Source organism: Maylandia zebra, linkage group LG18 (genome assembly GCF_041146795.1).
Source record: "Maylandia zebra isolate NMK-2024a linkage group LG18, Mzebra_GT3a, whole genome shotgun sequence".
Lineage (NCBI taxonomy): Eukaryota > Metazoa > Chordata > Actinopteri > Cichliformes > Cichlidae > Maylandia > Maylandia zebra.
Genome location: NC_135184.1, coordinates 26,310,367 through 26,326,933, shown reverse-complemented (window position 1 = coordinate 26,326,933; position 16,567 = coordinate 26,310,367). Strand labels below are relative to the sequence as shown.

Sequence of the window (16,567 nt, the reverse complement as noted above, 5' to 3'; positions counted from 1 at the left end):
ACTCAAACAGCCTCCACAGTCACTAGATTTCAATCCACTCACCACTAATAGGAGATTCAATCATAAACACAACTTGGATGTAAATATGGACCAAAATGTTTCTTTGATGTTGATGTTTGAAGTCCAACCCAGTACCAGTAATAAGCTATTTAACCCATTCTTTGTTGAGGGGGGCACGTGTTACCTGAAGTAACATAGCAGCTTTTATTTTGAAAGAGAGATTAGCCACAGCAAATAATTGTTTCAGTTCTTGATTCCTGGTCACATGATATTCGGATTTGTGTTTTGAAAGTGGAAATTCCTTCAACAACAACAAAAATAAGACGTTCACATCTTGAGACCTGTTGGGTCAATAATCACGTTCACTATTCACAACCAAAAGAGGAAAAAGCTTTAATGGAAAGCTGGGAAGACATTTTTTTGATTTGAAGTAAAACAAATGCAAATGATAAGAACTGAACAGTGACGATGAAAATAAAATGAACTTTAAGAGCGAACAGATTGTCTCGCGTTGAAACTTAAAGCTGCCTTTGTCCACAAAAGTAAACAGATGTCCTCTTTTAGAAAGAGTTGAGCAGTGGGTGAAGGGGAGGTTTTTGTCACTGTTTGAGTTAGACGGGACCTGAGAGCGCCACAAATGTCTTAGTGCTTGGCTCTGATTTCCTCCTCATGATGTCTTCTATGGTCGAAATGGGCAACGGTTCACTTTCGTCCCTCCGAGGAGCGTGAAGAAAATCCACCACCGTGCAGCTGGGCTTAGGACGCCTGCGTCGCCATGCCCGTTTCTCTGCCCGGCTCTTGGGTGGAGGGAGGCCGTCACAGATTCGAGAGCAGGCTGTGGTGAGGCCACAGAAAGAGGGGTCGTCTGAATGAGAAGATCCCTCCGAGCTCCCCTCTGACGGTGAGTCTCTAAAGGTAGGGTGAAGTAAATTTTTTGTAAGGGGGATGGGGTTTGTGGTGACAGGCACTCCGTTGCATACTCCATTGGTCAGCTCAGGAGAAGACTGTAAGGAGGGTTTCAGAGTCTCCACCTTTTCTAGGGGTTTCATCTTACGGCGTCTCCTCTGTATAAGAAAAGAATCGGACAAGGCAGAAACATGAGATGCATTTTAATCACGATACCCTGGTAAAAGGGTTAATACCTTCCTGATATTACACTGTGACAATACAACACCAGTGCATTGTGCTAAACCCCAACGTTCAGTTTACTAGTTGCAAATTTATAATGGTTCACAGCTTACTGAACTCAGTAAAAACTCCCCACTGGTGGGGTTTTCATGCTGCGCAATACTCAATATTGCATCTCCTTGCAAGTTCTTTTTTTTGACAGTTTTGAAACTCAACACACATCGTGATATACTGACCAAGCCCCCCCTTCCCCCACAAACCACGCTACTAAAAGCGTTACACACCTTTCTGTTTGCTGGATAAAGACTCTCTGTTCCCTCTGCATGCATGCATTCTGGGCCTGTTACAGAAAAAAAGGTTAATTTCTACAAGCTGATTAGCGATTTTTAGCTAAATAAAAAGCAGATTCTTAAAACTTTCTGTGTTATGTGGTGCAACTTTACCTTCAGTGGTGGCTAACTGGAATGAGTCAGAGTTTATGAGTGGATAGGACGCACTCCTCTTCAAACCCAGTTCATCACAGCAGGAGAACTGTCTGCTAAGGATAACATTCAGTGTATTAATGGTTAGTGGAGAAGACAGCACACACCACCTTTATCAAGATATCTTGATGAACAACTCAAATTGTCCTAATGAGTAAAAATCACTCATTGCACTGCAACTTCTCCTCACAACTCCTAAGAGCCCATTTGAAGTGCTCTCTTTCTACTTATGGCTTCAGGTGGCAGAAGTTGTGTTTGTACCTTTCAGGACAGCAGTAGGTGTAGCTCTTAGGCGAGGGTGGCTCTGGTTCTGTGGTTGGAGGTACAGTGGAGAGGCGACAGTGGTTGGCACACAGTAGAAGGCCGAGAGACAGACACAAGAAGAGAGACAGCAGCAGGTAATTCTGCCTGTCTGATACCTGGAACGCAGGAAAGTGATTTTAAGTAACATGTGATATGTTGATGATGAGGACAGAAAGTACTCTGACAAAAAGCGTTATAAATACACTGTGAGGGGTTTTTATAAAGTTGGTTAAATATTAGCAGCTTCTCCTCATGCAAAAGCACCTAATGAGCAAGAGCACCAGCGCACCCTAATGACTGAGTGAGAAGACTCAATTTACTCCATTTGGGAAAAGGCAGGAAAAAAAACAGGACTGCAGATGACAGCTTTGTGCCCGGAGTGTTGCACACACCTCATTCTGCAGTTGGCTGACTCTGACAGACAAGTTGAGAACCAGCTGAGTCACGTTCTCCAGTTGACCCTGCAGAAACTGGATGGATTCAGTCTGACGTTGGTCCTATGGGCGTAAAAAGGCAACACATTAGCAACCAACCGCACAGGTTCACGTCACTGAAATGATATGCAAAGGTATGATGAGTAAGTATTTTGGGGTATAATAAGTGCTTGCTCTGTTCACTTGTAAACAAACACAGAGGCATTTCCCTTTGAAATTTCTCTTCCAAACACAATTTTGTGTTGTTGACTTTTCATTGCAACACTTGAAACAAAAGTGCAAAATGGGACCAACTTGAAATTATTTTTGCTACTCTCTTTTTTTCCAGTGTGTTTAAAATATGGTCAAATCTGATATCGTTATTTGCTGCTGATATCCAGTCTATTATTTATGTATTCTGTAGTGGACCAAAACAAATCTACTGTGGTCATAAGCTAAAACAATGAGCTACATGAAACTGAAACGTGACTATTTTACTGACTGCACCACAAAAATATGGAGCAACATTAGCATTCATGTGCAGTTGAGCTCCTGCCCACCTGACAACTCTCCAATAGGTCTATTCGCCCTCTTTCTAACTTAGAGTAAACGGTGCGTTAATGGACCATAAAAACAAAACAATGAGTTGAACTCCACGTTGAGTTGCGAAGAATTGCAAAGCCAGTTAAGGGTAGGTGTTTGAGCCATCGCTAATAGAAAATATTGATTAGCGCAATTTGGATCCCAAGAGCTTTGAGGAAAAACACATCTGACCCTTGGAGGCAGCTGCTACATCATGTGGCTGTTCTACAGTCCAAACAAACAGCAAGAAAAGATTTTGGAAAGAAGCAGCCATCTCAAAGTCAGACAAAGAGCTCTGCATGAAAACTGTGTTGTTGTTTACCTGCTCCTCTGCAATTCTGGAAGTGTTCTGCAGTTTAATGATGGTTTTGTTGAAAGCCTTTTGCATCTCTTCCATCTGCTTTCGATACCTTAAGAAGAAGAAGAAGATTTATTTATTTATTTTTTTAAAAAGGATCACTGTAACCTCAGCTCATTAACAAAAACAACCTTTGTATTTTTGTTTTCCTCACTCCTCATGTCCTTCCACCATCCTCACCTCTGGCTAAGCTGCTCCAGGTAGCGTCCGCTCAGTGACATGTTCATCTCCAGGGCCTTAATGCGGTTGTTGAGTCTCATGAAGACCGACTCTTTCTGGCTCGAGCTGTGCACCGGGTTCCCGTTCTGCTCTGTGCCATTAGGGGGCTCTGCATAGATGTCCGAGAGGGACGGTGAGGTGGGTGAAGAAGGAGTTGGGGAGGATGGGCGAGGCAGCTGACCGTTGCCACTTGAAGATGCTGAGATGTCGTCTGCAAAATCCTCCATTTTAGCATCTGCGATGGCTGCGTGACCGCCAGAAGGCTCAGGTTCTGCAGCAGGTTCTGGAGCAGGGGGGGATACTTCAGAAGAAGCAGTGCTGCTTTCGGGTACAACAGCTGAGTCAGGCTGCTGCTCTAAATGAGGGGAGCCTGTGGGTGCAGGGACTGGAGATGGATCTGTTTTGTCTTGGGTTTGAATGAGGACATTTGTTTCTACTTGAGTGACATCAATCTCCAGCTTCTCCTCTGGGGGTGCCACCGATATGTCGTCTGCTGTGGCACTGGTGCTTGGTTTTACAGGGACAGAGCTACTGAGAGAAGCCGAAGGCTCGATGTGCTCTTCTACCTCCAGCACATCCTGGCTGTTCTCCGGCCCTGGCTCCTTTGCCGGTTCCAAGGTGGACAGCTGTGGCGTTTCCACAATATGGGTAGGTTTGGCTGCAGATGAATCAGCATCGCTGGATTTGGGGAGCGTCATGGTTTGACTGGGCTCCCGGAGAGGCGATCCAGATGCAGATTCTTCTGTGTTCCCAGCAGGCTGTGATACCTCCGATTCTACAGCTTCACTCTCTGGCTCCTGCTCAGAAGCTTGTTCTTTGTCTTGGAGCTGATGCAGCTCACTCGGGTGCTGCTGAGGTTCGGGGTGGGCAGATGAGTGCGTAGGTGGGTGCCAAGATGGTGTTTGGGTAGAAGGAATTATTTGCTGTCTTTCTGCTGTTTGGCATTCCCTGTGTTTGGATAGTGAGGCAGAACACTGCTGCTGGAAATACTCCAGAAGAGAAGCTGCACAGGAGCATGGAGAAGAAAGTGAAGGAACTGGAGGGCAGTACTTTAAGCTTTCCTGTTGTCTCTCATGATGATCCTTTTTCTCTTCTTCCAAGTCATCCTCCTTATCCAGAAGGATGATTGTAGAGCTGATAGGTTCTTCCTCATCCTTGTCTAAAGGAAGAACTATTTTTTCCTCCATGGGTGGGAGCTCTTGTTTGACACCTTCAGATGTGGTTGACGTCTCTAGGGCAGAGTTTTCCACAGTTTCAGGGATATTAGTGTCTTGTGAAATCTGCACGTCTTCAGAGTCTGGACTGGAGAAACGATGTTGTAAATATTAAATGCAGAGAAGAGCAAAAACTGTAAAAGACTTATAGCCTTAACCAGTGTCGTCTACACACGTACAGAAATTAAAACCGCAGCTTATCCTTTATGTATTTTAGTGAAACACAGCAGTGCTCCATGACCTGCGGCATTATTCATCACTTTTCAATTCTGATAATAAAAATACAATTTGGTTTGCTGAAATTTCTAAAATGCTTTTTTCCAGCTCTGAAAACAATACCAGCATTTGTTGAAAGTTTGCCTGTGGTCAGTTTAAAACCATCTCTCACTTTTACACATCGAAAACGCCACGCCATAGGTCACAGGGAGCACTATTGCATTTGTGTGAAGAGGCTCAGAGGGACGTGCAAAATCTACTAACTATTAAAAAATGAAAAACACTATAGATAACACAGGTAATCAAAGGGAGTAAAATAGTGAACCTGTGGTACATCTGACAGGTACTCACACTGAAGTAGTAGTGATAGTAGTTTCAGTGGTGGATTCAAGGGGCTGCGATGGCTCAGTTATGTTCACTTCTTGGGTTGAAAGGCTGCCTGAAAAAAAGAAAATCAGAAAAATTTAAATCAACAACAAATGTTTCAAAAGTACAGTTTAGTCAACTTCAACATTTTTGATTAAAGGAAAAAACTAAACAAAAATAAGCTTGTCAATCCTGAACGTTGTATAAGACTGAAAACTTTACAAAAAAAGTGTCAGAAAAGTGTGTGAAACAGAAATTAAAAACAAATGATTTAAAAGCTGTATTTATATAAAACTAGAACAACGTGCAGCATAAAATGCTGAAATTCAAATATCTTTCTCTTGAATGTTATATATTTCTATTACAGTTAATGAATGTACTTTTTATTTTCTATCAGTAACACATTGTAGTCAAGCTGTGTTTTTGTAGTTTTAGAAGCCAAATATTATTTTCCTTGTTGATTAATATGAGATTTTAACTGGTTTGGTTTCGTCTGGCTGAGTTAATCAAGGCCTCTCCTTATGTCGTGTACACTAACACATCCCCTAACATCAAGGAATCAGGTTGGATTGCAGGTTAAATGACTTACAAATTTCCAAAGGCTTAGTATATTTTTTATATTTGCATGGTAGGGGTTCAAATTAAACCCACAGATTGTTTTAATTTTACATTTACACCGGACCCTGACTTTTTGGGAAATTTGGATAGCTTTTATTATGCTTACTCTAGACAAGGTAAAATAAGAAAACAGTAGAGTGTTATATGCATATATGGCGTGTTGTCCGTACCATTCATCTCTGTGCCTCCTCCAAGAACGTTGACAGCAATATTGTTCACCATGTTTAAAATAGCATCTGAAGAGCAAATGATAACATCAGTCACAAGTTCACACAAACACAATCTGAGCTTGAGAACAAATGTACTCATCTTCATGCTGTAGGAGTTTAAAATCAGACTTGCCTTTTGCTGATCCAATTAGATCAGCCTCACCAGGTGCCGATCCAGAGGGATAATCTGTAGGGAGTGTTATTAAACGCTTTCATATATATGTAAGAAATTAAAATCACCAACCAATATAAATGTAAAGTAAAGTAAACTACTATGACATTAGCTTAGTTTTACACAAAACAAAACTTTAAAAAAAAAAATTCAAAAGGGATGATTTCAATACTAATTTATTATTCTCAAACTGTACTGACAGCTGCACTTACACCAAGTTTAACAAGTCTATTTTTCTTTTCTTTTAACAGCAGTTTACAGTAATTTTAGCTACAACATCCTCTGTTCTTACCCAAGTCGTCGTCCTGATCATCTGGCCTTTCTGAGGGATCAACTATCTCCTCATATTCTTCCACCATGCTTGTACCAAACACCCTGTCATAAAAATAAGGATCCAAATCTATAACCACAGTCACACTGAAAGTAATTTACAGTTGTGGTCAGAAGTTTCAAACTGTCACACTCAAATAAGAGGAAAATGTTAAGAAACAACCCAGGAAACCTCACTGCTCATAGTTAATGAAATAATGAAGGAGGAAGACCAATTTCAAATTCTTCAGCTTCACTTCAAATCAACAGCTAAACAGTTACAACTTGGACACAACTGAAAGAAATAATAATGGATTGGATTTATATAGCGCTTTTCAAGGCACCCAAAGCGCTTTACAATGCCACTATTCATTCACTCTCACATTCACACACTGGTGGAGGCAAGCTACGGTTGTAGCCACAGCTGCCCTGGGGCAGACTGACAGAAGCGAGGCTGCCATATGGCGCCATCGGCCCCTCTGGCCAACACCAGTAGGCGGTAGGGTCAAGTGTCTTGACCAAGGACACAACGACCAGGACAGAGAGCCCACGGATCGAACCGACGACCTTCCAGTTACAGATACGCTAATAATCTCAAACACACATCAAACCTGGTCTAGGACTGGATAAATGCATAAACATTAAGCTCCAACCTTGTAGAAAATATGTGGACTATGCTTCAAAGCCAGGTCCATGTCAGGAAACCAACTATTTTAAATGAACTCTACCAAGAAAAGTAGTTAAATCAAGACAGAAGCTTGTTGATGAATACCAAAATCATCTAGTCGAGGTGCAACTTGATAACGAACATTTAACAAAGACTAATGGGGGGGATGTGTACATATTTGAGCCTGTATGCACACTTATATATTCAAACTTGTACAACCAATTCTTGTTTGCTCCAAGTCACCAAATAGTTTTCACTTCCTCAAAAACTATTAGTCAGCAGTTTCTGAAACTGATTTAAATGCATCTTTAAACTCTGCAGAAGCAGGAAACAACTGCCAACAGGTTAGTTCCACTTTTTCTAACCAAAACCTTGATGTAGTACCAAAAATCAGACGCTATCTTAGCTTATGCTGTGTTATGGCTTCTTGCTTCTTGTGCAATATACCGATTGTGACTTATTTAAATAGATTTGATTTGCTTCACACTGCATGCTGTGCGTTAGGAGCACTATCACGTACCTTATGAGACTAAGTGGACAGAAATGTTCAGAGCCAAAGTGAGAGACCAGCTCTACCTACAACAAAAAATGTAAAAAAATGCAAAACTCATTCAGATTATTTCATATCTTGTGTTGCAGATTTATAAAATCATCAGCAGAGTTATTAATTAACAGCAAAGCATTGATTTTGTTATAAAGTCAATTAGTGTAATGAAAAAAAAATGATGGGTTGACAGACTGTGTAACCAGGAAATCAGAGAAATTTGAGAAACATAATAATGGGTATTATTCTGAGGATTATCAAATGTTCACATGTCTGAAATAAACACTTTGGAAAAGCAGCCAATGGACGTTACAATGGTTTGCAGGCAGCACAGCAAGTTAGATCTGATTCTGTTTCATTCGGATCGCAGCAGTTAGACACAAAACACACTCCCCTCCACGTTTACTGTTCAGTTCACCCAACGACAGAGCACTACAAGAAGGACAAGCTAACCTTTATGTACTTGGTGAACATCTGAAGCAAGAAAAAAGGGAAAAAGAGAAATATTAAAAGAGATGTCAGCATGCATTAAAAACGAGACTAGAGAGAGTATGCTGGCTTCACCTGAGTCACTCGGGCAAATGGCAACAGCATCTCTAACACTTTTCAAAATGGCAAAGCCACATTACATGCATTTAAGACACGAAGCTGACAAATCTACCAAGAATACAAAGAGAAATATCAGCAACACCAGGGACAAAGAAAAAAAACACTCCTACAGTACAGTCGGGTAATAGTCGGCTGCAGATCGAAACAACTGTTCGTAATGTAATTACACTGAAAGATTACAGCAATTTGTTGCACACATTCAGCAGAGAATAAAGGAGATATAGTGAAATAATTCAAACAAACAACAAAACAAAAAAAGAATATAGTGCTCACCTTTACATATTTTGCATAAAGATGCTCATCCAGTGGGAAGCTCTGAACTGTACGTTCATCCCGGGCGTGAAAGGTTCCCAGCTTTAGCCATTTATTTGTTGGGTACCTGCAAAAGTACATTCATACAGCACAGTCAGATTAGTCGATGACTGAAGCTGCAGCTTGGTGTCGCTGGAAATTCCAGCAAGAAACAAAAAAGATGACAAATGAAAATGTAAATAAGTGAAAATGCGATCTTCTTTTAGAAGATATTAAAAAGATGACATGACAGATCCGACAGCATAGCCACTGGGCATACCTATTACTAATGGACACAAGAAAGTCTTTAGGTGTAGACGAGAAGAGTTCAAAGTTGGCGATGACCAACTGCTTCACCTGGATGGGCTCACAGAGCTCAATAATGAACCTGAGCATCAGAGAGAGGGTGGAAAAAAATAGAAAACTGGGTTTAAGAGGAGAGAAAAAGAGAATTGACTCATTTGTGGATAGAAGGAAAGGGATGCAACATACCAGATTTTATTACTGCAGGGGTTTAGCATGTATAAATCCATATTCTCCTTCAATATGGCTGAAGTGCTCTGCATTGAACAAAGAAGTATGAGTTGAATTTGTCACTGTGTCAACATCCAGCAGGAGAGGCAGATTTTATGATTTCATGGTGAATGGAAAACATAAGCATCATTTTATACCTTAGCCTCGGGGTTAGCGCCAAGTATCTTGGCCCCACACTCCACTGAGGCGTAGTTATTAAAGTTCTTCTGGACCTTCTTCACTGTATGAGAACCCACGTTGTCGGAAGTGTGAGTAGACTGAGCTATGGTGAGAAAAAAAAAAAAAAAATGGGGGGGGGGGGGGGGGGGGGATATATAGAGATATATATTTTCACACTTTTGCAGTTTATTCTAGTACAGAAATGGTTGCAATTTCAAAATTCATATTCTGATCGTACTTTTTTCATTCTCCACCTCCATCATCTTGCGTTTCCACTCATCAAAAGTGGGGATGTCCTCGGGGTCTTTGGTGCTCACACTTGAATCTGTGTCTGTGGTACCAGGGGAGCTCAAGTCCTGTCACAGATAATGAGACAATGAGAGCTGGGACAGCTCCTCTGGCGTGAAAGGAAAAATAGTTCACATCGAATCCACGCTCCTTACCGCCTCCTTGAGTGTGTGCGAGACGTTGGATTCCAGGTGCTGCGTACCGTGACCAGCAGGAGAACTCAGAGGAACATCAGTGTGGACTTTAGTACCTGCAGTGTGAACATTGGAAGTGTTCTCCAGAACAATTGGAGGGCTGCTGTAGTAACAAAAAATGCATCGTTGCCATGGTTTAAAGAGAGTCGAGAATGAATTTATTTATTTAACTACATCCAGAGGTTTTTAAAATCTTTCAAAGGGTGAAATGTTAACTGTACCTACCTGTCACTGTCATATGGATTGTTCTCTTCTTCACATTCAGCAGGAGGCAGGTCAGAATCATTGACCTCAGAAGCAGCTACATCTAAGGCATCGCCTGGGACTCTGAAATTAAAGGGAAAAAAAACATTTTAGCAGGAGCATTAAATGAAACAAACATCAGCAGTGAGATTTGACAACAGTAACTTGCCCCTTGGGGATGCTGTCTTGAAGATTAACTTTGCTGGGGCTGTCGTTAGTTTCGGCAGAAAATGCAGCGACAGAGTCGGGGGAAGGCGGCGGGGAGGCATGCTCCTGATCTTGAGTGACAGAGATTTCTATATGCTGACTTTCAGAGCTGTGCTCAGGTTGTGATATTCCTTTGTCTGCCTCCAGCTCTACCTCAGCAGCAGACTCGTCTGCTTCAAAGGCCTGATGGATAAAGACAAAGATGGATAAAGATATTTGCGCTGTTGAGTGCAGTGGTATTGTTTGGCCCATTTACCAGAGCTGGACTGATCAATGAAACACTTAAAGCTCTGAATATCCCTGAACGTTCGTGACCTTGATTGCTTCTCTTGCGGTGAAAGTTTTATGCTGATGGAAACAAGATGTAAAACCCTTTTGAAGTCTTAGCTAAAACATGTTTTGACATCCATTTTTGACATTCTTACATAGCAGACAGTGATTGCAATATTAAATATAAATGAAAGCTGCAGTCATACTATACCATATCATATTCTTTTTGGCCCACTTCTTGTGGCATCTGCTCCTCTTTGACACAATCGTCTTCTGTTGGTGGCTCATTTTCAGAGAAAGGCGGGGCAGGTACGACCAAGCTTTCCTCGACCTAGTCACGACACAATAACATTTCACTGATATTATTACACCCCCAAATTTGAGTGAGCTGCTAAAAAACTTTGCTCAGTCCAAATATTCAGATGTTGTTGTTGTTGTTAATCTGCTACAAATCTAGCACAGCAAGGCGTTTCCAGAGCTGTTAAACAAACAAAGGAGTGCATAGTGAAGTGTCTGGTCACAAAAGCTATTCATCACATCGACCTGTACAAGCTCTGAGCCATGAGGTAAGTTCTGGTACAGTATTGCACAACGCTACCTCGTGACGATGGAAGTGTTCCTGAGGCTCTTCTTCCGAGCTGACCTCCTTTGGGGACACGGGGCTCTGGGCCTCTCCTTGCAGCTCTGCGCAACCAACATAGCAACTGTGGTAGCGAAGGGACAGAGTGAAAGACGGTCAGTGCCACAATACCACCGAGTCGGTTTTGAAAAGCAGGGTCACTTCATTTTGTGGAAAACAAAGAGCTCGGATTCTGAGGATGTGAGGAACTTTTAAAACTCTTGCAACAAGCGAACAAAACAACACTTTTATTTCAGGGCAGTGAGTCGTGAACGGAGAAACCTGCAGCCCAGTGTCACAGTGTGACGCACCGAGCGTTCACGTGGCCGTACCCCAAGGAATCAGTTTATCTTATCTGCATGCAGAGCCAGGGAATGTTTTCAGAGCCAAAAGACACACCTCAAGCACACTGCACATTACTCAACCTGTCTGTGAGACCTGCTTTTCATGTGTTATTCATATCCTAATATTGTTTTAATTGTGGGATGACGGATGAAAGTATTTGAGGAATGATGATTACTTCGGATGACTGTGCATATTTCTGAATAACAACCAAATTTTTTTAAAAAGGGTCTTTAAATGTTTATGTACAATATTTTTTCATCAACTTAAAAAACTGGAACAAAACCTAATTGTGGCATTTGCAAATGTTTTGACTCCTCTTCACTTATCAAGTGAAGAGGAGTCAAAACCTTATGTAATTAACTAATAAGGGCTTGTAAATGGCCAAATGCTCCTAGTAGGACTGTGAGCTGATGATATTTCCAAAGCTGGCCTCCATGCAGCTAACACAGATGACGCTCACTGATGCCCACAAAGCAGGTGAAAGCTATAAAAAGCCTGAAGAGCTTGCAATTTCCTTTGTCTAAAATGTCATTCGAAACAGATGAAACTGGCAAGAGGACTGTGGAAGTCTGCAAGAATCAATTAGGGTACTCACGTCTCTGCAGTTCAAAAACCATTTGTCTCGAGGTGCTGGAATTTTGGATACACTTATATATTAAAATATGCCTTTATTTTGAACCCTACAAGTCCGTTGGGTGACACAATCCCAAAAAGAAAAAGGTCCGGGTCACAGTGACTGCCCCCTTGGCAGAAAAACAACAATAAACAGCAGTAACAAGCCTTAAAATAGCTGCGAAAATGTCAAACTGGTGTCCTCAAAGGCCACGCTCTAACAGTCACTTGGCAACAACCCAGGTCATGACATGGATTTTATTCTGGATTCCAGCTCAGGTATTTTACTTGGCCGGCTGCCTGGCTGGCATCGCTTTTGTGTTGATCTGACGTGAGGCTCAACTAGTCAAAAACACCCATGAACAACAGAGCATTTGTTTTCTAATTGAAAGTCATCTACCACAGTGTGATGCCAAAGGAGCAACAGTGGTGCTGAGCCACAGCCAGCTAAATAATTCATTACCCAATTACAAAGGGTTGAAACACTCACCATCACATTCAAAAAGCTAAGATGTGCTCAGTCTCACCGCAAATGCATTAAACGTTTGTATTACACAGTATGTTATTATTATCTTTGAGAAATGAAATGGGTCGTATAAACGCAGGATTTGCAAAACACAGGATTACGTTTTTAAGTGATAGTAGTGCCAATGCAACACCATGAAAAAAAGACTTAAAGAGCAGCCTTAATATGTGGAAGTGAAGTGCTGACCGCTGCAGCAGATGAAACACGTCTACCACAAGTGCAAAGATCATGTATGTGTGCTCACTCTTGTCAGACTGTCCTTGGGAAACATGTCTGATATGTGACTCTGATAGGAAAAAATGACACATAGTATGATTTCACCTGTATGGTGGTTTATTACTTCAATGAAATAAATTAGTGGTAGAAAAATTAAATCACACACTTTTTTTAAACAAATGCTGAACCAGCTTTTTAGATATACGGTAATTAAAGTTAGTTAAATACAGTTTTATTTATATAGCACCAAATCACAAAAGCAGTCACCTAAAGGTGCTTTACACTTAGAGTAAAGACCTTCAATAATAGAGAGAAGCCCCCAACAATCAGATGATCCCCTATGTGCAACCACTTGTAGACAGCGGATAAGAAAAACTCCCTTTTAACAGGAAGAAACCTCTGACAGAACCAGGCTCAGGGAGGAGCAGCCACCTGCTGCGACCAGCCAGCTACACTCCCTAAATGTAAATATGGAGAAAAAGCTACTGAATCCTGGTATATCAGATGTATGGGTCTCATGTTAAACATCATACCATGACATCAGTGTTTCTCTAACACGGTAAAAGGAGTTTTGTACTCTTCCTGCTATGATACTCTAGTGGCATCAACAACTTCATTAAATTCCACGGCTTTTTCATGGGGTACAAAGCTGATAAACATTAAAAGGCAAAAGCAGCATCACGTAAAGCTTCTGTCTGAAATAAGAGTTAAACTGATGCTGTTGAAAGTAGGCCATGCCAACATCACCACTATAGATCCTAATAAAATGTTACATCGTGTCCCTCCCTCCCCTTCTGTCTGAAGCACAGCAGGCAGTTTGTTTGATGGTTTGTTGCCATCCTATTAAATCAAGCCTAGAACCCACATTCATCCTAAACCCTGTTTCTATGTTCTGTGTCAGAATTACAGAGTCCCAGCAAACTCAGGCTTCCACAGGACAGACATGACTGACGTGCAAGGCCCATAATCCTGTCAGCAACTGATGAACCAAACCTGTGTAACGTCTGATCCGCCACGGCATGGGTTGTCACTGATGTACACGGAGCAGATTAGCGTGTGTGTGTGTGTGTATGTAAACCAGGCTGTCTTGGTCAGTGTCTTCTAGAAAGGTAACAGTTAAGCTAGAGCTCAGACAGACTTCGCACAGGTGCCAAACTTAAAGCGGCTGGTAACATTCAAATCATATTCTGGCTTCCAGACCGTAACATTTTCATGAAGTGAACAACTTCGCGAGGTCGTTTAAAGCTAACGCTTCCCAAGCCCGCTTTAAAGTTAGCTGGTTAGTAGTCAGCTACTCAAGCTAACTCGTCTGCGAACAAGTCAGAAGTCAGCCAGGTGCCACATCACACCACAATGTTTACGCAAGCTAGCCAGACAAAGCGATGTAAAGGTTAACCTTGGGGTAATCTTTACTCGGGCTGTTTGGCAGTTTGAATATTTTGTTTTTCAGCGAAACAACAGTACTGTTTTCAAACGGGACTAATTAAACTAACTCACCAATAGACAACAGCTAGCCACACTGACACAAGTCGCCACAACAGTGGTGTCATCTTCATCCCTCTCCAGCCGGGACAGACATCCTCTCCGCGCTCACAGAAACGTTGTATCCTTTTGCTACGCTGTCTTTCACAGCGGTGTATAACATAAACCGATCCGCTGTTTCCTGTTAACAAAGCTGACGTTGGCGGTTTCACTGGTGAAGTGTGATGCTAACTGCTGTAACTCCCCCCACACACACATACACACACAACTTGCTACCGGGTCACCGCGAAACTGTCCAATGAAAACACAGCGACGCCATGGCGCAGTTCAAACTGAGCGTATGTTGGGAGCGCTCGTTTTGTAGCGCCTGGTCGCCCGATTGTATTGTATTGAGCTCCTTGAAGTGAAGTATTTTAAATTTGTCAAGGGAGTGGGATTTTGCCTTTCAAGCGTTATCATTTGCGATAATCAAAACATACCCGCAGTGTTATAGTGTTACGATCATGCGGGGTGTGGACAGCTAATGGAAATTCACACAAGCTCCGTAAAACATATAAACTTAAACTCTCACTGTATACCCCATTAAATAACTTTATAATAAACCCCAAATTCCACACCGTGAAACTTACATGCGTGCTAAAGATAGTATATGTTTTTTAGTTTTTGGTTTTTTTTGGTGCAATCACATGTAACTTGACCTCAAATATTGCAAATCGGTGCGTTTCTTGCACCAGTTTTACAAAAGTATCAGCCTGTATCTCAACAGGTCAGCGCAATTATCAGGAATGCGAAGAGTCCTGTGTTATTTTTGGCTGTGAGGTTCACTTTGCAATTAGATATCGTGCACTGCAGCAAACAGCAGTGAATGCTGTTTTATATTAAACCCACTAGGGGGAGCCCTCTGCTCAACCCTGCGGGGTTTTCAAATTGTGAAACATAACTATAGGCGTTAAGGAGATCATTTGAAACTCACCTTGGTATAAGCAAATCACGGGGTGATGAGCCCAAGAGCCATCATGTGCCTAAAGTGCTAAATGAAAAGAATCATCTCTTCCATGAATAGAGCTCCAAGCTCACTTGAGCAGCACTTTAGCTTAGTGTGACTACAGGGCATGTGGCCAGTCATAATACAAAGCACACTTGGACTTTGAGAGGACAAAGATACTACATCCTGATTTGGGGATGACTGAGTGCACATTTGGACTTAGACAAAAATGAGTCCTTGGCTTTAAGAAAAATCTTTTTACAGGACTACATTCATAACTAACGAACGAAATGTGCTAAAAGAAACACTTTTTTCTGGGTCTTTTGGTAAATGGTAAATGGACTGGTTCTTTTAAAGTGCTTTTCTACACTAAATGAGCACTCAGTGTGCTTTTGCACTCAATTTCAAATTGTGTGGTCATAATGTAGAGTTTGGCAGTTAATTTCTTACCAATGCATGAAAATCAGAAATCATGTAACATCGCTACATTTTGGGAATTCATGTACTGAACAGTTTTTTGTTTTGTCCCTAGTTGAAATAAACTTTTACTACCAGACCAACCTAGACTTCTGCTGCCACCAAGTGGCTACAAGTAAATCACATTACTTTAACATCAAGAGGTTTTTCTTGTGCAGTGGATATGCAACCCGCATACTAAATACTGTGTTAGTGCCACAAAATGTGACAGATGGTATAGTTTACATATGTCTGTTCTATTAATTTCTGTTAATAACGTTCATTATATATATCTTACACACATCACCATCTCTATGCAGAATTTTAGTACATTTTCTACATTATGGAAGGCTTAATGTCTGCACAAAAAAAGCATAGAAACTGTAACAAACCTTTGTTTTAGTTGAGGAAAGCAAATAACCAGTGTAAAACACTCTGACCCAGCAAACACGACAAGATCATTGTTATCTGAGATGTGCAGTCCTCTGTCCACATATTGATGTTTGGGCTGGGTGAACAGAGGAAATTGCCACTGACTGACCTTTTTGTACTGTTTCAGTTTGTAATGCTCACAAACTGAAACTTCTAAATACATAAATGCAATTGATGCTAAGACTACTTTTTTAACATTTTTAAACACTTTTTACATAAAGAACAATAACCATTTAGGTAAATCTAGCATCTCTGGGCTTCAAGATAGCACATAAATAAGACTTTAAAACCTTTGAGGA

General features: G+C 41.4%; 1 protein-coding gene across 3 annotated transcripts; it reads right to left on the bottom strand.

Moving 5' to 3' along the window:
- Positions 1-368: 368 nt before the first annotated feature.
- LOC101481707 (SUN domain-containing ossification factor) lies at positions 369-14,690 on the bottom strand. 3 transcript variants are annotated; one of them, XM_004567246.5, is made up of 24 exons: positions 14,411-14,690; positions 11,194-11,299; positions 10,807-10,926; positions 10,288-10,508; positions 10,101-10,202; positions 9,837-9,978; positions 9,632-9,749; positions 9,372-9,496; positions 9,193-9,260; positions 8,981-9,088; positions 8,683-8,788; positions 8,254-8,274; positions 7,777-7,832; positions 6,573-6,655; positions 6,242-6,295; positions 6,070-6,135; positions 5,267-5,354; positions 3,447-4,787; positions 3,231-3,318; positions 2,306-2,410; positions 1,872-2,029; positions 1,572-1,666; positions 1,413-1,468; positions 369-1,064 (listed from the first exon to the last, which is right to left on the bottom strand). In XM_004567246.5, exons 1-24 carry the CDS (start codon positions 14,467-14,469, stop codon positions 612-614), a joined length of 3,939 nt encoding a protein of 1,312 aa, XP_004567303.3. In that variant the 5' UTR covers positions 14,470-14,690; the 3' UTR covers positions 369-611. The 3 variants fall into 3 exon arrangements, with proteins under 3 accessions (XP_004567303.3, XP_012779005.3, XP_012779006.3); XM_012923551.5 differs by having other exon boundaries at positions 1,572-1,663; XM_012923552.5 differs by lacking the exon at positions 8,254-8,274.
- Positions 14,691-16,567: the final 1,877 nt, after the last annotated feature.